This window comes from Acomys minous (assembly GCF_964271855.1).
Source record: "Acomys minous genome assembly, chromosome: 5".
In the NCBI taxonomy this organism is placed as follows: domain Eukaryota; kingdom Metazoa; phylum Chordata; class Mammalia; order Rodentia; family Muridae; genus Acomys; species Acomys minous.
The window spans coordinates 13,368,582-13,392,192 of NC_140494.1; the positions used below are offsets into that span (position 1 = coordinate 13,368,582).

At 46.2% G+C, this 23,611-nt stretch overlaps 1 protein-coding gene across 5 annotated transcripts in view; it reads left to right on the forward strand.

The window, feature by feature from the left end:
* CAMK1D (calcium/calmodulin dependent protein kinase ID) overlaps positions 1-23,611 on the forward strand; it is a 398,121-nt gene that overhangs the window by 340,415 nt on the left and 34,095 nt on the right. For all 5 annotated transcript variants that reach the window (XM_084784034.1, XM_084784032.1, XM_084784033.1 and 2 more), the window contains exons 4-6: positions 1,709-1,847; positions 7,486-7,612; positions 22,264-22,339. In XM_084784034.1, the coding sequence (XP_084640160.1) occupies positions 1,709-1,847; positions 7,486-7,612; positions 22,264-22,339 (342 nt within the window). The remainder of the gene's footprint in view (positions 1-1,708; positions 1,848-7,485; positions 7,613-22,263; positions 22,340-23,611) is intronic.

Consider the following 23,611-nt stretch of genomic DNA (forward strand, 5'->3'; position numbering starts at 1 on the left):
TTATTTTGAATCAGGGTCTTACCATGTAGCCCAGGCTAGCCTCAAACTTGCAGCCTTCCTGGATCTGCATCTCAACATTGGGATTTGGGGATATCGCCACACCTGGCTTAGTGTCCTTTCCCTACTCTCTTTCTTTTAAGTTTCCAGTAGCTTTAAGAGTCTGATAACCCTAACCAAGGACAATACGTTAGTAAACATCGAACCCCTACTCTGATCTACCCAATGGACAGGACATTCTTCACAGTTATGTGGAGAGTGGGGACTGACTTTGACATGAACTCTGATGCCCCAGATTTGACCACCTCCTCTTGGTTGGGAGGCCTGGTGGCACTCAAAGAAAGAATAAGCAGGCTACCAAAATGAGACTTGATAGCCTATGACCATATAGTGGGGGAGAAGCTCCCCCTCGGTCATAGACCTAGGGGAGGGGAATAGGGTAAAAGCGGGAGGGAAGGAGGAATGGGAGAATACAAGTGATAGGATAACAATTGAGTTGTAATCTGAATAAATTAATAAAAAAAATTTAAAAAGTCTGAAAACCTTCAAGGGTGTGCAACTACTCATTGTTAAAAAAAAGGTAGGCTAGAGTCATCACCCATGTAAATTAGGTAGAAAGGTCAAGGTCCAAACATCTAAAAGACATTCATGTACTCCGTGTTTTAAGGCCTAAAATTGATAAAAAAAAAAAAACCCCAACGCATACTGAGAAACTACTACATTACTCTCAATATTGTCCTGTCATGTAAGACTCTCCCCTACACACGCACACGCACGCACGCACACACACACACACACACACACACACACACACACACACACACACACACACCAGTCCAGTATCATCTGCTTATATTGGATGATGCTTCGCCATGGAGGCCATTTTGACTTTACATAGCCATGGCAGAATGTAGAGTAGGAACCAAGCTCAGGTGCAACCTCTTAGGAACAGCTACGCCAAAAATCTTGGGGATTTTGTTTTTGTTTTTCTACTTTTCTTTTATTCTATGTCACAGTTTTTTTGTTTTTGTTTTTGTTTTTTTTTTTTACTGCTATGACATAGGGACCTTTTCTAGGGATTGCTTCTGCAGAAGAGGTTGTCAAATGCTAAACTCAGAATTGGGCTCTGTAGTGACCAAATCAACACCATTTTGTGTTCAGAGCCTGAGCACCTGAACCCTCCACCACCCGGAGTTTCCAGGGAGAGCCAGAGACACACAGCTAGCAACTGTTCCTAGGAGCTTGCACCTGGGGCCAACCAATCAGAGCTACAGGTCACAGTGACTAGAACAAACAAAAATTTCCCTGTCTGGCTCTGGTCCCCTCACTTAGCCCCGGTCATGCAGCCAATCAGCTTAAAGGTCACCCTGTTAGCCAATCAAGTTTGTAATAATCACTGTTGCTGAAGTCTGCTTCTGTAAAGGGTATAAAAATCCACAACTTTTGCTGCTCGGGGTCTCCTCCTTCTCAAAGGCAGGTAGACCCCGTCGCAACATATCAATAAAAGTCTTTGCATCGATCTCGGACTCTGTCTCTCATGGGGCTTCCAGGAAAAGACTCTCCTGGCATGAGTCTTACAGCTCCTGTTTTAAAGTTACTTTTAAAACCAAAGTTTTCTTTTTGATCCCACCAAGGACTCTTTAGGGATGATCTTGCCTGCACCATTCAGCCGCCTTTCCGGTTCCTAACATCTTATTTGTTTGTTTCACAGCGTGTCTGGTGGAGAACTCTTTGATCGGATAGTGGAGAAGGGATTTTACACAGAGAAGGATGCCAGCACTCTCATCCGCCAGGTCCTGGATGCTGTCTACTATCTCCACAGAATGGGCATTGTCCACAGGGACCTCAAGGTGAGGCTGTTGCTCAGCAACACCACCCAGCCATTCCATAACCCACAATGCACCTGCTGGAGAGCACTGGCTATGGCGAAGGAATGGGGCTGCTTTGGGAAGAGATAGGTAGAATAGGCAGTTGTGTAGTTTTTTGTTTGTTTGTTTTTTGTTTGGGTTTCAGCGTACTGAAGCCCAGAAATAGCTTAAAAGAGAATAAATACTGATGTAGCTGGACATTGTTTGCAAGATTCTGTAACCAATAGGCAGCCTACAGGGCCACAGAGAAGTGGTTGTGCATTAGTTTAAAACCTTCCAAGGGACCATTCAGTGCATGAGAGAAAAAACATGGAGACCCTTCATTGATCAGTCATTGGGGAAGATGGAACCTCAACTGAGAGAGTTCCTCTGCAGGCAAGACTATGGGGCATTAGTGATCAATGATCTTGTGTGAGGGCCCATTCCACTGTGGGCAGTGCCACCTTTGGGCAGGTGCTCCTAGGTTGTATGAAAAAAACAATCTGAGTGAACCTTGAGATCAAGCCAGTAAGAGGCACCCCTCTCTGGCTTCTGAATCAATCCCTGTTTCCAGGTTCCTGTTTTGAGTTCCTTCCCTGACTTCCCTCAGTGAGAGCTTGTGACCTGGAGGCTGTAAGATGAAATGAATCTGTTTCTACCTATGACACCATGACCACAGCAACTCTTATCAAGGAAAAACAGTTCATTGGGACTGGCCTTACAGTTCAGAGGTTTAGTCCATTATCATCATGGTGGGAAGCATGGCGGCATGCAGGCAGACATAGTTTTGCAGAGGTAGCTGAAAGTCCTACATCCTGATTGGCAGGCAGCAGGAAGAGAGACTGTGAGCCACTGGGCCTGGTTTTGGGCTTCTGAGACCTCAAAGCCAACTTCCTAGTGACATAGTTCCTCCAACAAGGCCACATCTGCTAATAGTGCCACTCCCTATGGACCCATGGGAGCCATTTTAGTCAAACCACCACACTTCCCATGTATCATTTTCCCTAATCATTTTTATGGTTCCATTTCCCCCCTTTCCACAGTCTGTCTTATCACCTTCTAGAGAATTCCTTTCATAGATGCAAAACTGTTAAACCGAATCAGTGTTAGAGGTGGTGAGACAATGGGGAAGTCAGTAAAATCTCTGTTCTGGCTCTGCCCAACAGAACAAGACCTGTTCTGATCAAGCAGGTCTACAGAGGACCCATGACTTTGCCTTTCTAGCGAGTCCCAGGTGACAGTGATGCTACTCTGGGGACCAGTCTTGAGGAACCACTGGAGAGAGCCTTTCTAGCCTTTGCTGTCTTCTTAGTAGCAAATGGTCTGTGAGTGTGATGCGCTAATCTTCAGGGCCCTGAGGCTCTGCAGAGTTAGAGACAAGCTAGGTCAGCCAGCCAAGTGCCTCCGTGCCAGGCAGCATTCCTTCCCTGCTCCTTTGTGTCCCTACCACATGCCAAGTCTCTGCTTTGAACCCATAGCTGTTGCTATCTAGCAGTTGCTAAGCAAGTTAGTGTTGTGACTTCAGAGATGTGGTGTGCAGGGCTGTGGTACTTCCTAAAAAAAAAAAAAAGTTATAAATAATTACGACATATCCAGACAGAGCAGTGTTCATGTCCCCCTTAAAAAGTGGGTCCACAAGACAGGAGACCATTTTCCATTTCTACCTAAAGCTTTTGACAAGTTCTTGAAGCTCTAAGCCCAGGGAAGCTTCAGGAACATGAGGCCTTCTGGCACACCCCGTAGAAATCCAAATGGAAGGGGAAGATGATTGACAGCTGGGTTTATCGTTGTGGCAGAACACAGTGGCTATGTTAGGATTTTTGTATGATCTCTTTCCAGAGGCTCTCCAAGGAGTTTCATCCACGTGGTATTAAGTTTTCATCAGCTCCTAAGAACAAGGAAGCCACCCAGTCTAAGCTACAGCAGCAGACAGCCCAATAGTGTTAAAGAGAGACAGGCGCATGGTCTGCGATGCTACCCAAATGCATGAGCAAGCGTGCCTCCTTCTCCTTCCAAATAGATGTTCTTGTGTCTCGTGGGCCCCGAGAAACTGCTAGAGACAACAGTGGTCTGCTGTGTTACAATACAGGGAGTGGGAAAGGAAGTGTCCACCAGGCCTGCACTGGACTTGGATAGGTTCCTCAACTCTGCCCTATTGATACTTAGAGACAGAGGGCTCTGTGTGGGCAACAGCATTGGGCTCTGCAGGATGTTTAGCCACATCCCTGACTGCTACCCTCTAGATTTCCAGCACTCTTCCTGGAATCACAGCAACCAAAAACATCTCTGGGTTTTGCTGGGTTTTGTTCACTGAGGTGCGAAACGGCCTCCTGTTGTGAAAACTGAATCCGTTGTGTTGTTACACTACGGTCGTAACTTCCTCGGAAACGTGTTAATGATATCTTTTTAAGAATTACTGTATAAATTATTATAAAGGAAGGAGCTCAATTGTCTAATTTGGGTGTTAGCCCGCAGTTGTCATATAGAAATGCCGCAAATATACAGCAGAATACTTTTTTCACATGGCAACAGGCCCTTCAAAGGGCCCCTCCCCTCCTGGCAGGAAGAACAGCGATGCAGTATGGTGAGGTGCTCCTTGTGAATTTCACTCCCACAGCTTCATACTGCTCCTGATGGCTTTTCATCTGGAGCATCGCCCCTCAGCTCTGCCTCTCTACTCCTGCCTGCCAGGAAGAGTCTTGCTGCCCTTACCAATCTTGAGTCAACTCAAAGCATTGATCGAAACAGTGGCTGCTTAGTTGTTTTAACCCTCTTATGAGATAACTGTCCAGAAAAGCATCCTACTGGCCTGAATGAACTGCCCATGGAGGAAGGTTGTGTGATGGATGGAGTGGGTTGGAGGGTGTGAGTACCTGGCAATCCTGAGCTGAGCTTCCCTTAGTGAGCACAAGTCACGTGCTCATCTCTCCAGCTGCAGACGTCCTGGGACAAGGAGGATAAAAGCCAGTAGTGGTGAAATAGGTGCGACTACGGCTGCACCTCACTGTTCATCAATGGATAGAATCCAAACCCCATGATTTTACAATAAGAGGAACCCCCCACCCATTTTTTCAAGCATTATTCCTGTTCCAGTGACAGACTGGCCCGTTTCGTTTTCATTTCAAAGCACTCTTCAGCATCACTTGATTTTCTGCAAATCTCCTTCTTCCTCCACAAAACTGTCATAATAACTACTGACATCAGTTACTCTTTGTGTGACTGTTTCAAGGGACTGAAACTATTTTCCCCTTTGGCTTCTGTGAAAGAAAGAAAAATGTTTTGACATTTCTTATGGCAAGAGAGAAGCCTTTGTTTGAGACCGCTGCCTAGAAGAGAGAGACTGAGCCCAGCTCCAACTCTGAACACAAGAGGAACAAGTGGGCACTTAGAGGACAGGGCGGGGGTGGATGGCGGAGAGCACAGCGCCTGCCAGATCACTAAGAAGAGCTGGGTGAATGATTCAGTCCAGGAAATGCTTGCTGTACACGCATGAAGAACTGATACAGTCACCAGCACACACACACACACACACACACACACACACACACACACACACACCATCTCAGATAAACCAAAGGATATATCTCCTCCATTTAATACCCTCAGAGGGGTACAGTTAACAATGATATACAATAAGGCCAAAAAACACTTTCTAAACATGTCTTATCATGCTACGTATATGTTTGGCAACTTAGGATTTGCCCCAGAAGGCTGACAAGAGAGCACATGGCTTTATCTTTGGGATGAGAGGGTAACCAGTCTGGAAATGATGTGGGAATATGAGCTTACATTCCAGATCCTTCTTTCTACTTTAATTTTCTAAAGGTTTGTTGTAGACAGCAGCCACAAACACCTATTCACTCAAAATCTCCATAACTGTGCTGGGGGAGGGGTGAACAGTAGTTACCACACCAGCCCCACCCCTTCCCCGTGAGGGAGAGCATCAACCGAAGCCACACAAAGAAAAAAAGATAAATAAAAATGCAGGTTTAATTTCTCAGCCCTGTAGAGCAGGGACTAGCCCGAGACAGGAGCATCGTGGAATCCACAAGCCCTTCCTTGCCCCCCCCCATCAGTCCTTGCCAATGACAATCTCCAGTTTTGCATAAAACTTTGTGAAAATAATGTTTTATTGTCTGTCCCCAAGGAAGTCTCTCCCATATGTCACTGATATCACAAAACCACAGTGAAGACAAGCTGGGCACACAGGTACACCCCTGTAATCCCAGGAGGCTGAAGCCAGTCTGGAACCCACAGCAGGTTCCAGGCCACCTTAGACTATACAGTAAGAGCCTATACTTTATTTATTTTTTTTATTAATTAAACATTTTTTATTTTTACATATACATTTATATTATTGCACATATATACAATAAGCTACCTATAGCGAGAAGAACCATGACACAATCAGAAGTTATATAAATGATACATTTTTAGTGTTTTGGCTATTTGTATTTGAGAGCCTTGAAGAAGACATCTTTCCTATCTTGGTGCGTCTAAAATTCTGAATGTAAATCAATCTCCATCACATATTGTCATTATCAACTTAAAACATCTATCTAGACTTAAAAACATTTTAACCCTTAAACAACTAAGCTTCATTGTGAAACTGAGCTACCTGGTCTTCAACTCCATCAGAGACTTGAGAAGGAATAAACTTTATTACCTGAGTATTAAAACAAAATGATAAGAACAAGCAAACAAGTCAAGGACTGTAGATCTGGGAGGCAGGCAGAAACCTTTGCTATGTGGAACCCTGTCTAAGCTCTCCCCGTGCTGTGCAGAGGGCTAACAGGAAGATGCTGCAGCCTGTGCTTGGCACAGAGGCAGCCAGAAGAGGGGCGTCTTTAAGGCACATGACTAGAAAGTGCTGCCTCTTTGATTCCCAGAGCTCTCTCTTCCTCCCCTGGAAGGAGTGTGAGCAGGTGGCTGAGGGTGTCAGCAGTGTGCTATGTGCAACCCATCTGCCAGGACTGCAGGGCATGGCAGGGTGTTGCTGAGAGCCAGGAGAGAGTCTTGCATCACAGCAAAGTAACCTGCAAGCATTTCTGATTTAAAAAAAAAAAAGAAAGAAAGAAAAAAAAAGCGAACTCATAAGAACCTGCAAATGTGGTTTTATCTCCTGGGAATCCTATTCCCCTAGCCAAGAGCTAATGACGGTATGAGAGCTATCAGCTTCTTACATTTCCTCAAAATATGGTTGTTCTTATAAATACTAGCAAAGGAAAAGGATAACATTGAGTACTTGTGCCAAAAGCTCCGCGTGGCCCACCACGGCCTCTTTAGAAAGCACTGCTATTTTCATTGGCATCTACTGATGTAGACATTGTCTATGTGTAAAGGTCAAGGCTGGTCTTAATTGTGAGACTTGATGAATCTCCCTTAAGTAAAGCAGCTTTAAATGTATCTGCTAGTCAAGTATTGGTTTGTTCCCTTGCTTTAAGTCCTGGGGGTTGAGTCCTGGGCTTCTTACATTTTAAGCAAGCCCTCTACCACTGAGCTACAGTCCCAGCCCTCGTTTTATTTAATTTTTTTTTTTTTTAATTTGGAGAAACATTCTCTCTCAAGCAGCCGGGGTGATAGGCCTACACCCCAGGATTGATTTACAATCTATAAATTGTTCTTGTTTTGTTTTTCCCAGCCTGAAAATCTTTTGTACTACAGTCAAGACGAGGAGTCCAAAATAATGATCAGTGACTTTGGCCTGTCGAAAATGGAGGGCAAAGGAGATGTGATGTCCACGGCCTGCGGCACCCCAGGCTATGTTGGTAAGGACAGTGAACGTGTGTGTGTGTGTGTGTGTGTGTGTGTATGCATGTGTGCATGTGTGCATGTGGGTATGTGTGTGTATGTGAGTATGTGTGTGTGTGTGTGTATATGCGTGTGTGCATGTGAGTGTGTGTGTGTGTGTGTGTGTGTGTGTGTGTGTGTGTGTGTGTATGAGTACACATGTCTCTATGTTAACCTCATCTTCCTTCTGAAGCACCAGAGCCCGGCCCACATCACAACTGCCTGTCTTTCTCCTGCAGGAAGGATGTAAGTCTTGAGAGACACTCTAGCAAATTAGCAGTGAAGTGATTTCCCTGAAACCTTTTAGCAGTTGGGTGGAAATCCTGTTTGATTTGGTTGTGGGCCCGACTGGAGTCTAAGAGCAAAACGGGCTGAATTCCCAGGTTCTAATACCAGAATTAGCGCGTGTGTCTATTTTTGGATGATTTACAGTGAAGCACCGAGCTGATGATAAGGTATGGGCAGACTCAATAAAACCTGCAAAATGTTGAGGTCAATGCAACCAGAGTGGAAATACGTGTATGAGGAATATGGAAGAAGCCAGAAGCCATGAGTAACTCGCCCTGACGGGTGCATGCAAAGTCAGGGGCCATGGCGGGTTTTCATAAAATTATAACTGCACCGTCATTTCTGTTACTCATATAAAATGAAGAAAAGGCTACCGACAGCTGCGGACAGTTGGTCACTGGATTCATCTCCTGTTTTCCGGAGAAAGTCCACGGGAACTGTGTTAGCTTTCTGTTTCTGTAGCAAACACTGGAGATATGTCAGCTTCCAAAGAGAAAAGGTTAATTTTGCTTTGTGGCTTTGGAGGTTTCAGCCTGTGACTGGTGGGCCCTGTGTAGCTCTTGGGTTTGCAGCAAAGCAGCACATCATGTGACAGCACTTGGTAAAGCCATTCACCTTGCAGAAAGAGAGAGGACAGGGTGGGATAATAACCCCTTCAAAGGGGTAGCCCCGATGACCAGGAAACCTTATGTAGGCCCCACTTCAGTGTCCTGCCATCCCCCAAAAGTGCCACATGCTGAGAGCCAAGCCTCTGTCACGTGATCCTTTAGGGAACACTTACCGAGACAACTGTTCACATCAGTGTATTCAATCACTTATCAAATGTGTACTCAGGGTCCACCGTGTCACATTGTTCAGACATGTGACCTGCCTTCATGGACCCTGCATGGCGGCTGAAACTAGAGACTACGAAGAAGAAACAAATGGACAAGGCCATTTCAGATCGCGCTGTGCTAAGGGCAATAAAGCCAGCAGCGTGTGGCGAATGGTAAAAAGGGATTGAACAGGGCTTGGAATTGTGTTGTGAGGACTAACAGGTCTGAGGTTCACTTCGATGACAGGAAGCAGCTGGCCACCTGGAAGGTAGGGAAGAGGCTCATTCTAGGCAGAGGGATGAGCTTGGTAAGAGCTGAAGGTGGAGAGAGAGCAAGCTGGTGTGTCTGAAGGTGGGGGTGGGGGGTGGGGGGCGTGGTTAAGGCGGAGAGATGGAGCCCAAGAATGAATCCTCATGCAAAGGTTGCAGGTCTTTCTTTGTAAGGGCAGTGTGTGCACTGAGCATGGTGACACATTCCTGTATTCCCAGAACCCTGGGGGTGGGAGGGGGTCGGGAAAGAGGCAGGAAGAAAGCAAATTTGAGGCCATTCTGGGATGTATAGTAAAATGCTGTCCAAGAAAAAAGAGGGAGAATGGGAAGAGGTAATGGAGGAAAAGGGAGGGAGCGATAGAGGGCAGAGAGGAAAGGAGGGGGAGGGGAAAGACTGTATAATCCCCCTAAGGAAGGGAGAACCAGTATTACGCAGTCACCACCATTTCTATGCGTCTTCAGGTACAGCTAGGGAACCTTCCCAATAGGCTGAGGAGATCCAATCTGACACTACATGAGTCTAGAGACGGCAGAGTCCGGGGAGTTCCCAGTGCCTTTGGAGACACTCCGTGGCGTGTTTCAAGTCCTTGCATAATTACATTGTCATATCAAAACTGATATGTCACTGCTGTTTCACTGTCCAAGTTACTCAGAGGAGAGAAGCAAAGAGCCAGAAGAGGGGGACGGTCAGTAAAATGAGGGAAGGGAAAGGACCAAGAGGCTTAGAAGGATGGCATCCTCACCGAGAGGATGTGGCGGGCAGAAGCCGTAGGGGCTGCCATGGGTGGGGTGTCTCTGGATTGTGCATATGCACTGAAGGACTCTAAACGGCCATAGAGGCTCAAGAGAGGGACAGCCAGCTGTCACTGGTTTAATTCTAATACAGCAATGGATAGGTAGGCGGGACTTTGGAGTGTGGGGGCTGCAGAAAATGAGTTATGTGATACAAGCACATGGGCAGTCGCAGCAGAGATGCAAGTGTGGTGGGCGGATGCAGCCTCTCCCTCTCGCTGGCAGCAGGGGAACAAATGCAAAGGTGTTTCCTCCTCATCTTTGAAAGATGAGGGACTCTGCAGACAAGGATTTTCTTTCTCCCACCCAACATCGTGCGTCATGGTATTAGAACCAAGAAAGCTGCCAGCCCAGGTCTCAAGCCTTCCTCTCTCGGCTGCTTGAGTACCATGGCTCTGGCCCTGATTTTGCCTTCTGGCTTTTGAGCTGAGACCTAGCTGCTCTGACAAGAGTATTCTTACTTGCGTATTCACCTCACTGATCTCATTTTAATTCCGATGCCTGAAGAGTCTAATACCCTCTAAGTTGAGTCTCAGGTTCCCTGTGTGGATGGCAGTTTCCCTGTTTCTAGGTGGCCCCACCTGCAGGTTTTGGTTTGGTTTGTTGTGGCAGGTACATTCAGGCACAGTGTTATAAAGTGGCTCCTGCTTGAAGGGCAAGTGAGCAAGTACTTGTGTGATTTTTGTTGTCAAATATTGAGTTCTCTTAAAGCAATAGTAATATAGCTGCTGGATCTGTTAATATTTACTGAGCATCCAGAGTGAAGGTGTATGTAGGGGCTGGAGGGGGGGAGTGTCATGTCTCTGTGGTCTTTGGGTGGTCATCAGCCAAAGTGGGTCTTTTTCTACCCCCAAGTCTCCATGCCGGTCTCCTATGCATCCATCAGAACCCAGCTGAGGGGCTGGAGTGATGGCTCAGAGGTTAAGAGCACTGACTGCTCTTCCAAAGGTCCTGAGTTTAATTCCCAGCAACCACATGGTGGCTCACAACCATCTACAATGTGATCTGATGCCCCCTTTTGGCCTGCAGGTCTACATGTTGGCATAACTCTGTATACATAATAATAAATAAGTCTTTAAAAAAAACAAAACAAAACAGCTGAAATGCTGCCCTCCGCTGGTTGCCATCTTACCTCATCCTCTCCTTCAACATCCTAACATCCTAATTCTCTTTCTTCCCCCTGTCAATGCATTGCTTCCGGTCACATTGAGCCCGGGTCCATGTGTCCCGTGTCTCTTTGCTGCACTGCGGCTTTGGCTCCATCAGGAGCTCTCACTCATCTTTGTACAGACTCGTGCTGAATCGCATACAAAGCACAAGGCCCATGACGTTTTTTAATTTCTTCTCCATTCATTCATTCATTCATTCACTCACTCATTCAGTATACATTTATTGAATTCTCCCCTATGCACTGTGAACAGGGTTTGCTGTTCACAAACAAATGTGCAAAGGGTGGACTCGAGCAGTTAGTGTTGTGAGAACCAGAAGCCTACAGGTACTTTTCATAACAGTGATGGAGTCAGAGTGGTGCACGTCTGCCATCCCAGTAGCTGAGAAGTGGAGGTAGGAGGGTTTCAAATGTGAGGCCAGCCTGAGCCAAGTGACAAGACCTCGTCTCCACAAATGTAAAATTGCCGTGCTGCTGTATTGTTCATATATTCAAGAATTAATTATTCTGAGCTTGCCTTCTGTTAGAGGGATTCTAACAGAGTGGCAACATATAATAGAAGAAAGGGAAAAAAAGCAGGCAGAAATCTTTACCCTCGTGCCCTTACATTTGAGTGGGAAGGAGACAGATTATAGGAAAAGAACTAAGCACATTCTTTCCTGTATTGTCTCAGTAACACAGACAAGGGGTGTACATGTGGAGAGAGTGTGCCTGCGGGGGGAAGCCGGATGACAGTCTCAGGTGTGATTCCTCAGGTACCACCCACCTTGTTTTCCCGAGGCAGTGTCTCTCATTTGGGACATAGGCCATGTGGATGAGGCTGGATTGAGTGGCCAGCAAGCACAGGGCTCCTCCCTCTGCCTCCCCAGCGTTGGGATTACAAGCCTTCACTACCACACTCGGCTTTCTGTGGCCACACTAGGGGCAGAATTCTGATCCTCATGCTCCCACAGCAAGCGTTTTATTGGTGAGCTACCCCCCCCTACATATACATTTATAAAAGGGGTGTGTGGCCCATGGAGACTGTCACTTACTAAATGGGTGATTATAAATGTCACTCTATCTCTGGCGTTGAGTTCCTGTTGCATGTAGCTTCAATGGCTTGTTCCATCCGACCGCAGCACGGCATGGAAAGTTATACAATACAAGACACATATATGGTTGTGCATCTCAAATATTGCATAGCTAGTATATTTCACAAGCAAACTGTAAAGTCCTGGTAAGGAGAGGGATCATCAGGAGCTAGCACAAACAAGAGAAAACTAATAGAAGCACTGGCCAGGCCAAGGCAGGAAGAGTTACCAGTGTCACACAAACTGTGGACTCCTATTTGCTGCTGCTTGTAGGATCTATGAGAAAGGACCAGAAGACTCCTTCAGCTTGGAGAACAGGCTGATGTAGATGAGTTCCTTCCGGTGATGATAATAAGGGGAAGTGATTGGCCCATCTGGTGGCAATGGGCTGCTCAGGGGAGCGCGTTAGCTGTCAGTGTGCCATAGACCTGGACGTGGACTTCATTTAGTTAAGTCAGCAGCTCCATTCTCCTGGATGCCACCAATAATAGGCAAAGTCGTAACTAAGAAATTTAGTCAATTAGAGTTCCTGGTCTGTGGAATTAATTAAAATGCCCAAATGGGTCCCCTGAGGTCACTGAGTGTGTGACAGAAGACATTTATCTCAATCATGTAACTGATAGTAACTGATTAAAAAACAGAGATGACAAATAATACTCCTATTTACTACAGGAGAATATGTGTGTGTGTGTGTGTGTGTGTGTGTGTGTGTGTGTGTGTGTATGTGTGTGTCTACGCATATGCGTGTGCTTATTTATTTGGGGTTTTTGTTTGTTTGCTCATTTCCCTTTTTCTGTACACTAAGATGGTTGCTCAGATTCAAGGACCACAGTCAGGTCTTCTGGTTTTGGAAACAAAAATCAACTTTAATAGAACTTGAAACACACAGATCAAGTGGCTATGTGTCTCCCAAGAATAGGCCACCATGTTACTTTCTTCCTACCAGGGTGCTGCTGTAGAGAGAGGAAGGCGGCAGCTGGCGAGGACTCTACCTGAGCAGCCTCAGTTCTGAAGTGAGAGGCCCGTGATGAGCTCGTGTTGAGCAATGATTTATCACGCAGCAGTATTTCATTCCCAGAATGCCACTTCTAATCCCTGACGGCTCTTGACTTGGAACTGAGAGAGCCCACTGGCACTTGGGTGCATCCTTTTATTTATAATCAGAACTACGTGCGCAAATCCTTCATTCATGGCTGTTTGATGAGTCTCTGGAGCTCCCTCACAAGGGAGCATCCCAGTATCCTTCCAGACATTAGCTTTAGCATTGCTAGCCCAGCCATGACAGGCATCGTTAGTCTATTTCGGCCTTAACTTGTCTAAAGTAGTTTAACCACATTTGGCTTTGCTCTTCCTTAAATGAAGCTGGTGAACAGTTGGTCAGCATTCTTTTTTCCTAACCAGTTAGAGGAATGCCCTTAGTGCAGAGATGACTGAATTTTAGAACTTGAGTTGAGATTTAAGATTGGGGGAGGGCCTGGAAACTAGAAATCTTAGTATTGAAACCACGATGCTCAAAATAACCTGGCCTGTAGCTGGTACCAGTCATAGCAGGTCTGGATGTAAATGTCTGGTTTTGTTTTTTGCTTTTTGTTTTTGTTTTCTCTTTCTCTCTCTCTCTCTCTCTCTCTCTCTCTCTCTCTCTCTCTCTCTCTCTCTCTCTCTCTCTCTCTCTGTGTGTGTGTGTGTGTGTGAATAAGAGTGTATGTGGCATATGTTCCTGTTCATTTAGGTATGTGTGTGCACATGGGTGTCTGTGTAAAAAACCTAGGCCTATGTCAGGTGTCTTCCTCACTTGCCATCCCCCTTATCTTTTGAGACATGGCCTCAAGCAAGGCTGATTGTCCAGCAAGCTTTAGGGATCCATCTGCCTCCCTCTTCCTGGCACTGGGATTGTAAACTAGCTCCTGGTTTTTACTTGCGTGCTAGGGATCTGAACTCAGGTCCTTATACTTGTACAACAAAAGCATCACCAACTAAGCCATCCCCTCAGCTCCTGAGAGCATGTTCTTACAGGCCTCTGCCACTGCCTGGGGATGGGGAGGGGCTATGCCTTCCGTTCACACTGGATTCTCATTTTATCGTACATAACACAAACATGCTAGACCATGTGTCCTCTTTAATTTTTGTGGGGAAGGGGACAATGCTAGGGGCTAGGGATAAAACCCAGGTCCTCGCTGTACTGGGTAAGTGTTCTCCCACTGAGCTCCAAGACTTGGCTGTTGTTGCAGGATCTATGCGCTTCTGCAGATGTACGATAGCCACATGGCCAAGGAACACCTGCTGTTATCTCTGCTCGCACAGACAGGAGGAAATTCTATTAATTTGATGGGCATCTCTCATTTCTGTTCTCCTCAGCAGTCAGAGTAATCACCATTGATCTTTCCTCAGAGCTCCTCTGCTCACTGTGGTAGATCCCCCCTCCCCTCCCCCCCCCAGCAGAGCTTTGCCTTTTGTTTGTCACTTAGTGTCATGCTTTGGCAGCTGACTGGATCCGTGACATCATTGGTCTCCTCCTCTCCCAGGTCAGCGCTAAAATGAGATTTTGTGTATCTGATAACTTGTCATGCAGAGCTGATGGTAGGCAGATGGTCCAAATAAGACTTTTCCATTTCTTTCTTTCACACCAGCCTGGCAGTGATAAACTCCTGCAAGCGTTTCCTGCCGTGTGCTATAACTAGACCCCACTTGTTAGAGAAAAACAGGGCCCCCTAATGGGGAGGCTTCGGGGGATTTGTTTTGTTTTTCATCAGTCTTCACAAGAGTGAACATAGATGTGGACAAAAGCCTTATTATTGGAACGTGGGCAAAATGAGCCAGCCTTGTACGTAGGGCCACACTAAGTCACTCTTTGCTGGTAGAATGTGCTGGGGATCAAAGCCAAGGTCTCACACTTACTAGCCCAGCACTCTACTGTGAGGCTCTAATGTCCTATCCTAAACCGCTTTTTTCCTCTTAACACACTGTTTTAAAAACACAAGGACCCGAGTTCAGTCCTCAGAGCCCACAAGAAAAAGCCAAGCGTAGCTTCTGTCAGACTTTGGAAGAAGAGATCATCTAAGGAATAAAGTACTTTGGTCAGTCGTAAACCAGACGAGATGGGAGGCCAAATCCTTGCACCTGTCTATAAGAGTCACATAGCAGTCCTCTGTCAGCAGCACGTGCACTGAAATGCCTTACTCTGACATTGAACTCTTTTAGTCCACTGAATTCCAAGTTGCTTCCACACTCAACACCCCAGCCACTTCCTGGTTTTCCACTCCCTTCCTCTTCCTTAGCTTCATTACTCCATCCGTCATCCACATACTGGCTTCGGTAGAGCTTGCACGGTAATCCCAGCTTAGATCCAAAAGGTGAGGCATTTATGGGAACCTTTCAAGCCTGTTATCAAGTTCAAGGGGCCACCGGAACATCAGAATTGGCTGATGCTCTTCAGCATCAGCATCTATAGCAGAAGCATCTATAGGCACAAAAGGAGTTCAGAGCTGTCCAAGAACCTTGTACTCTCTGAGACAGAAGATGATGGAAGACAAACTATAGCGAAGGATGAGTCTGTGTTTCAGGTCCAGTTTGACGTGTGTGTGTGTGTGTGTGTGTGTGTGTGTGTGTGTGTGTTTCTTTAGAGACAAGATCTTGTTGTGGAGATAAGGTTGCCTTCAAATTTCATCCTCCTTCCATCTCAGCCTCCCCAGTGACAGCAATGCAGGCGTGTCCTAGAGCTCCAGGCTTAGGCTGTACCCGGATTCTAATGCTCTAAAGAGAGGACGCAGTACATGGTCAGGTCCTCCTAGGACAGTCCTTCATCATGTATTGGTTTGTTTGTTTTTAGAAATTGCTGCAAAGATTTCTCCTGAAACAGACCTAAGACCATCCGGCATTCCTTCCTTGTAATGAAATTCTCCTCCAAGGCAAAATATTCTCTTACAAGTACATCTGAAGTTCTAATAACACAAACACTGAGTTTTATTCCCCCCCCCCCCACACACACACCCTTGGTCTCTGGAACTTTAAAATTTTTTTTTCATCTCTGAACTTTCATCTTTCCCACTGTCTAAAAGAAATCTTCACTGGGGATGCAGTTCACTTGGTAGAGTGCTTGCCAGCATGGGCCCAGGTGTGATTTCCCAGCACAGCGTAAACCATACCTGTGGTGGTACATGCCAGTTACCCTAGCACTTGGGAGGGAAAGACAAGAGGATCAGAAGTTCCAGGTCATCTTTAGCTACGTAATGAGTCCGAGGCCAGCCTGGGCTATACAAGACCCTGTCTCATAGAAATTTAAATGATCGAAGACCTTTCCTTGCCACCTCTGTCACATGCAGTGTCACTCACTCTCTGAAACATTGCAGCAGTATCTGACTGTTCTCACTCATCTGCCAGAGATGCATTTCTCCCTGTGCCTTCCTGATATGCCAGATTATCCCTTGTGACCCAGCACATTAACTTCCGGCTCACGGGCTCCTGGCATTTTTAATCCAGAGAGGTCACGTTCAGCTCTTCCATTGAGCACATATTCTTCTCACTTAAGTATTACTCCAGACCAATATGGTAGGCACCCTGAAACACATGGACAGATAATATTGTCTCTACAACATAGTGACGGAGAAGGCTACCTACAAAGCTGCCCTTTGCTTTAGTCCAGGCACTGGCAATGTAGAGTTGCCTTTGTTTGAGTCAGAGTTTCATGTAGTTCAGGCTAGCCTTGGACTTATATATATATATAAAATCGAGGATGATCTTGAATTTCTGACCTTCCTACCTCTATTTCCCAAGTGCTAGGATTGCAGGCACGGCACCATGGGTTTTATTTAGAGTAAATGCACTCATTTCAGACTTTTAGTAAGTCTTCCTTGTAAAGGCAGCTCCCATGGCTGGTTACCTTCATGGCCGCTGTCTGAGCTCCATGCCCAGGAGGAGAGGAACTCTATGTTCCTACAAAACAGTAGTCAGAGTCACTTCCTTGCCCCATAAAGCCAGGGCCCAGTGGAGGGCGGCTCTCTAGTCACCACCGAGGAAATGACTGTGAAATGCTAGTCCAATCTCTGTGGTTCTAGACCATTGACTTTGATTCTGGCATCTAGGGATGCACTCCCCTGCTTCTGCCACTATGACTGAAGTGGGGAGCAATTCGTCTCCGTCGTGAACTTGAACTCAGTAACAGGGTAATGGCTTCTTTGTTTGCTCTACTCTCCTGGCAGGAACTGCTGTGGGGTATGTCCTGGAATGCTCAGCAATAGGGGCACTTCCTGTTCCGTATACAACCAGTTCCCATGTTCCCACCTGCATGAAACAGCTGATCTCTCAGTTTTCCACTCAGATATATCATTTCCCTGTCTGCCTTTCAAGAAGAAAAATCAGCAATTAAACTGTTTTTAAAACAAGATGAAAGGCCTGTGAAATTCTTTCTTTTCTCCTTCTCCAGATCTCTGGGGACCCCACCCTTACCAGGAACACTTTCCCTACGTCAATATAAAATAGCTTGGTTTGTAGATGCCCACAGAGTGGAATTTTCCATATGTGGGTTGGTTGGGTATTAGAGTAATGAATCCCTCTGTGTTAAATTCTACACGTACTGTTTTCTATAAAACTTGAGGGAAACATGGACATCCAGAGGACTCTGTGGGTAACTCTGACAGCTTGTGGGGTGCCCAGATGCTTTTCTGAGGCTACATGGTTTGCATAAAGATGAGCTCTAACTTACTATTATGGACCAAGTAAGTTTCCATAAGGAAGGGTGAGGAAGGCTCTGAGCGGTTATCAAATAACGATAGCATAGTACTGAGGCATTTGCCTGGCTATCACCATCAAGAACTCTGGCCTCAGAAAAGGCTAGAATAAGCATTCAGCTTCCCCAGTTCCATCTGCTCTAGCCAGGCCTGAAAGAAACACAGTGAACCAGAGGCAGGCCCCAGACCAGGAGGTGGATTCAGCACAACAGGACTCAAAAAAAAAATCCCTCTGGCGGTTTAGGATTTTCTAGAGTTTGATCTCCAAGTCAACCTGCAGCAGGGAGGGGAGGGAGGGGAAAGAGAGAGAGGGAGAGAGAGAGAGATTTTAAACCAAGGGCCTCACACATTTTAAGCAAGTGTTTTACCTCTGTCTCCATCCCTGCTCCTGAGACGTTGTTTTCGGAGAATGTCTGTCTGCAGGATGAAGGGAAACCATTGGAAGCCACCAGGGTGAGCTTTTCCAAGCAGCTTTCTAAAGTCCCCCCCTGGTTCCAGCAATCACATTACAAGTGAAGTCAGAACCCACCCGGGCTCCTGGTGTGTGTGCAGGGTTCTAAATGGTGTTTTAAATGCTTGCAATTGCTCAGAACATTGTACACAAGGCACTTTGCCTCATGCTTTAAAATTTTTTATTTCTTTTGCTTTTATTTTATTTTGTGTTTGGGCTTAGGGTTTTGTGCTTTGGAACAAAGTTTCACTCTGTAACCCAAGCTGGCCAGGAATTCTCTGTGTAGCTCAGGCTGGCCTCAGACTCACAATCGTCCTCATGTTCCCTCAGTCTGGAGCATCCTTGCCTGGCATTTTATGTCGCATTCCGCGTCCTGTCTTTGCTTCCAAATGCAATTAAGAACTTCACCCAGAGGCAAATGGTTTATGCCCTACAAGTTTATTAAAAATTACTTGTATTTTATTATCAGTAGAGCTTAAATAAGAACATCAAAAAGAACAGCGGAAGTTGGGCATGCATGGATGCGTACATTTCCGTCCACAATCTTGTTATCCTGGTATTTGCTTAGTGATAACTTAGGAACTTCCCCCTACTGTCCCCGCTCCAAATGCAAATCAGAAATGCTTTCTAGCCATGTGACTGATGTTGCAACCTTTACTGTGCAGGTCGAATCCCACAATATAAAAATGCTGGTAGCGAGTAAGTGCATGGCTATAAGAACCTAAACATCACAGGCCCGGAGAGACGCCTCAGCTGCTCAAGTGAGGAGCAAGGCCTGAGTTCAGTGCCCAGAACCTATGGTTTGGCCTTTGATTTTGTTTTTGAAAACTGAAAAGTGATTGATGGGGTTGTGATGCCAGCACTAGAGAAACTGAGGCAGGTGGATCGCTGGGGTTCACTGACCATATAGCCTCGCCTACTTGGTGAGTTCCAAGCCCGGGAAAGACCTTGTCTCTCTCTCTCTCTCTCTATATATATATATATATATATATATATGTATATTGTGCTTAAGGAAGGACAGACAAACTTGTCTTCTGGCCTCCACATGTGTGCACAGGCACAGGCACTCACACACACACACACACACACACACACACACACACACACACACACACACACACAGAAAATCATGCCTTTCCTCCCCAAGGTGAAATGTGTGGCTAGTGCCAGCACATTCTTGTTTCTAAGGGTTGAGGATCTGGAAATGGATGTTGTTATTTTAAAGATTCCTCCGTCCTGCAGTCCAAGAGAGGAAGGAAGAGGGATAGAGACAAAGTGAGCTCATCCTTGGAGAGTTGCAGCCGTGCAGGCAGTAGTCTCTTTGCTCTGCACTATACATCTTGGTCCAGGACATGGGCCCAGTCTTGGCTTGTAAACTATATAAGTGGCCATCAAAGATTCTGACAGCTTCCTTCTCTGTGACTCCACCATCTGTGTCTGTCACCACTGGACACCTACTGCAGTGAGAGTGAGTTTGTGCTGTCACTCTGGCACTAATTCCCAGTACCTCTGTGCTATTTGATACCTGGGTCAGTGGAGTGGAGGAAGCAGGAAGCTGGTTGGCTAGCCATCTTGCTAATGAGCCCCAAGGATTTTTGTGGTGGCCCAGGGCCTCTACGCACCAACTTGACTATGCTCCTGACATCTGGGACACTCTGTGTATGAGAGAATAGTCATCAGGTGTCCTGGGTGCCTCCTCTGCCTGTGACAAAGTTTTCATCAGGCCCTAGAGTGTCCCTGCAGATAGTCACTGAGCACCATCTGTGCTGGGGTAGTCACTGAGACCACAGTGTCAGCCTCTGAAATAAAAAAGACATTTATTGTGCTAAGTGGCTCTCCTTTGTCACTTCCCATAACAGTGGAGTCTGAGAAATATCCTCTTAGCAGTGAGTGGGGGAGGACCCAGCACTGCACCTGGCTCCTGAACTCTCCAAGGGCTGTTGTTTCTTCAGGCGGTGACCACCCTGCTTCACAGGTCTGTAGGCCTCTTTGCTCCTGCATTGAAGGCAAATGTAGCAAAGAAAAGACAGACACGCAAATACATTTCTTCTGTTTTATTTAAGAGAAATCCCGATAAACGATTTGATGGTACCTAGGACTGAAATGTAAAATGAGATATGGACTGGTCCATACGCTGTATTCCTCTCTCTCTCATGAGCAAACATTCTACGGGAGTTTGTCACTTTACTATTCTTTGTAATGTATGCATGTACACATTCCTGTATTGTGCAAATGTGCGTGTGTGGGTGGGTGCCTGTGCACATGCGTGTACCTTTGTGTGGAGGCCAGAGAACAGCCTTATCTATCATAACTCAGCCACTGTCCCCCCGGGGTTATTTGAGACAGTGTCTCTCACTGGCCTAGAACTCAGCAAGTGGGCGTGGATGGCCACCCAGCACACCCCAGATATTCCCCTTCCTCCACCACCCCACACCCACAGCTCTGTGATTGCAAGTGTGCTTCCGTGCCCAGAATTTGTTATGTGGGTCCCAGAGGCCATCAGACCCAGGCCCTCCTGCTTGTAAGGCACTTTACCAACTGAGCTGTCTTTCCAGCTTGCACCTTCCTATTCCTGCACAGGGCAATATTTATCTACCAACAGAAAGAAAGGGCAAGTTTCCATTGTGGACTTTCTGGACTTTTCGATAGACTAAAGAGTTTCTCACTCTACTGAACAGTATAGTCTGACAGAAAGAACCAGAACGAGGGTCAGATTGGCTTCTCCATGTCTGACTGTGGCTTGGGACAAACCACTTCTGTGAAGCCCAGTTTCCTTCCCTTGCTCTCTGAACTCAGATGCAGCTCACAGGCAGTGCCAGCTGAGGAGATTAGCTCAGCAGGGAGCACCTAGGAGCTGCTGGCAACAAGGCCCAGCCAATAGCTGCACTTAGTGAGGTTAGGTCCTTCGGAGCAGAAGTGGGTGAGAAGGCCACTCTCTGTCTGGATTGCTTTGGCCAGTTGGCGCGCCTTCTCAGTGTGCTTGTGTCTTCCCCTACAGTGTGGGGGGTGAGTCTCATGATAACAGTGTTTCCCCAAGGATGTTGGGGTAAGTAATCCATCCAAATCTCATAGAACACACAGTGCTAGGCATAGCGAAGACTTTAATCAATGATTCCGGTTTTGCGTTTTCTACTTTTGTAATTGTTCCGGAACTTGTGTTCTAAAGATGTCTCAAGAGATATGCTTAATGTGGAAAGGAGATTTCACTGGTCAGCGAGACCCACTGCCTCATATGTACTTTCACATTGAGTGCCAACTGCACCAGATGCTGTGGGTCATTGGCAGCAGGTGGATACCTGGCCCTGAGCCGTGGCCACAAGGCTAGGAACACTGGTGTCAGAGCTGGTACAAAATGAACCCAAACCCCAGGGATCAACAGCTCTTGAAGATGTAGCATGGCAGTCCCCCTACTCCATAGAGGAGCGGGCGAGAGTGCCAACAGACAAGTCGCCGGAAGCCTCAGAGAAAGCAAGAGCATCTCCAAGCTGATCCCGTTCTCTCTGCTGTGCTGTAGGTTCCATGAAGGCACAGGGGAGTGCTCACCACCTTTGTCCTCATGGCACCTCACAACCCACGCCCTGCAGGAGCCAGAAATGCTGTTCCTGAGTCACTTTGAGGGCACAGCTCATACACCACACCCCAACTGAGAATTACCAACTCAAAGCAGTGTTAACTGAGCTATGATACTTAGCACAGAGCATCTGCTGATCAATTGTTGGAATATGATTTCTAGACACACCCACCTCATGATATTATTTTTACTTAGAGAAGCAAACAAATGGGTCACTTTTATTATCTATTTAAATATCTTTGGGACGTGGGGTTGAGCTTGAACCTGGACTTTGTTCAGGCTGTGCATGCATTCTGCTACTGATAATTCAGGTTCCTAGCCACCACCACCCACGCTCAATTTTTAGACTCACAGGTAGCTGAAAATCAGAATAGCCAACAAGAAACAACAAAAATCAAACAATGAAAAGTTTAAATAAATGTCACTGGCCCCGGGCATTTATGTCATCAGGATTGTGAATCTTCTTTCCCTGTCCACAGCTCCCGAAGTTCTCGCCCAGAAACCGTACAGCAAGGCCGTCGACTGCTGGTCCATTGGGGTGATCGCCTATATCTTGTAAGTATTGCTTACCACTGTGGCTCCCCGTATCCTTTTGTTGGACTGTGGCAAGACACGTATGACACAGATTTTTATCATTCAGGGAGTGAGTGTTAAGGTCATGCTCTGCAGTACCACCACTGCCTATTTCCAGAACGTTTTCTTCTTTCCAAAGTGAGACTCTTGAGCAAATACCAGCTCCTCACTCCCCTCCTCAGCCCCTAGTAACCTCCTATCTGTCTTTGGAAACCTGACATCTCTGGGGGCCTCATAGAGGTGGGCTCATGCCACAGTGCTTCTTGGGTGATAGGCTTGTTTCATTTATGCTGTCCTCAGAGTTCATCCATACTGAGCCCTAGGTCAGGATCTTCTTCCTTTCATGGGTGACACACCCAACTTTTTGTACCACCCCAAGTTCATCTTCTCACCCATTGGTGGACAACTGAGTGGGTGGCATCTTTAGACTTTTGTGCATGATGCTGCTATGGCCATGAGTGTAAAAATATGTACATTGCTCAAACTCTTGCTTTCAGTTTGGGGGAATGGATGAGTCCAAAAGTGGAATCGATATTTCCATATGACAATTCTTTGTCTAACTATGAGAAAGCACTAGCAGTGTGTGTAGCAAGGGGCCTCTTTAGGAATGCATTCCTAGCAGCCATGCTCACCTTTCACACCAACATTACACCTTTTAAAATGTGCAGCCAGACAGACATGGGGTGCCCACCTCTAATCTTAACACTTGGGTGGTAGAGGAGGTAAGCAGGCCTCTGTGAGCCTGAGGCCAGTGTGGCCTTCATAATGAGTTTTGAGACAGCCAGGCCTATAGAGAGAGAACCTGTCTCTAAAACAAAAACAACAACAACAACAACAATTAATAAAAAAATAAAAGCCATCCTAATGGATGGGATTTTGAATTCTGATTTTCACCTCCCTGTTAGCTAATAACAGAGAATCTTCTCATTTGCCCTCATGGCTTTGGAGGGGGTGATTTGAAAGCCTCTGTGAAAATACTAACACAGCTCCAGAAGAAATCACAATTAGGAAAAAAAATATGAATGGAAATCAAAACCCACGGTTTGAATTCCTCATTTCCTGTGAGAGGCCTTACCTCCTTGATCCAGGAAATGTCTCCTAGCCTGTACCCTCCTTGCAGCTATGTCGGGATTATCCGTGCTGTCTTTTATCACTGGGCTTTGTTTTGCCTGAGTCTGCTCTAAAGCCATTTTTAATTGCAGTTGTATTTGCAAATATTTATTATATGGTAGGCTTTTATAGCAGGTTTAGCCC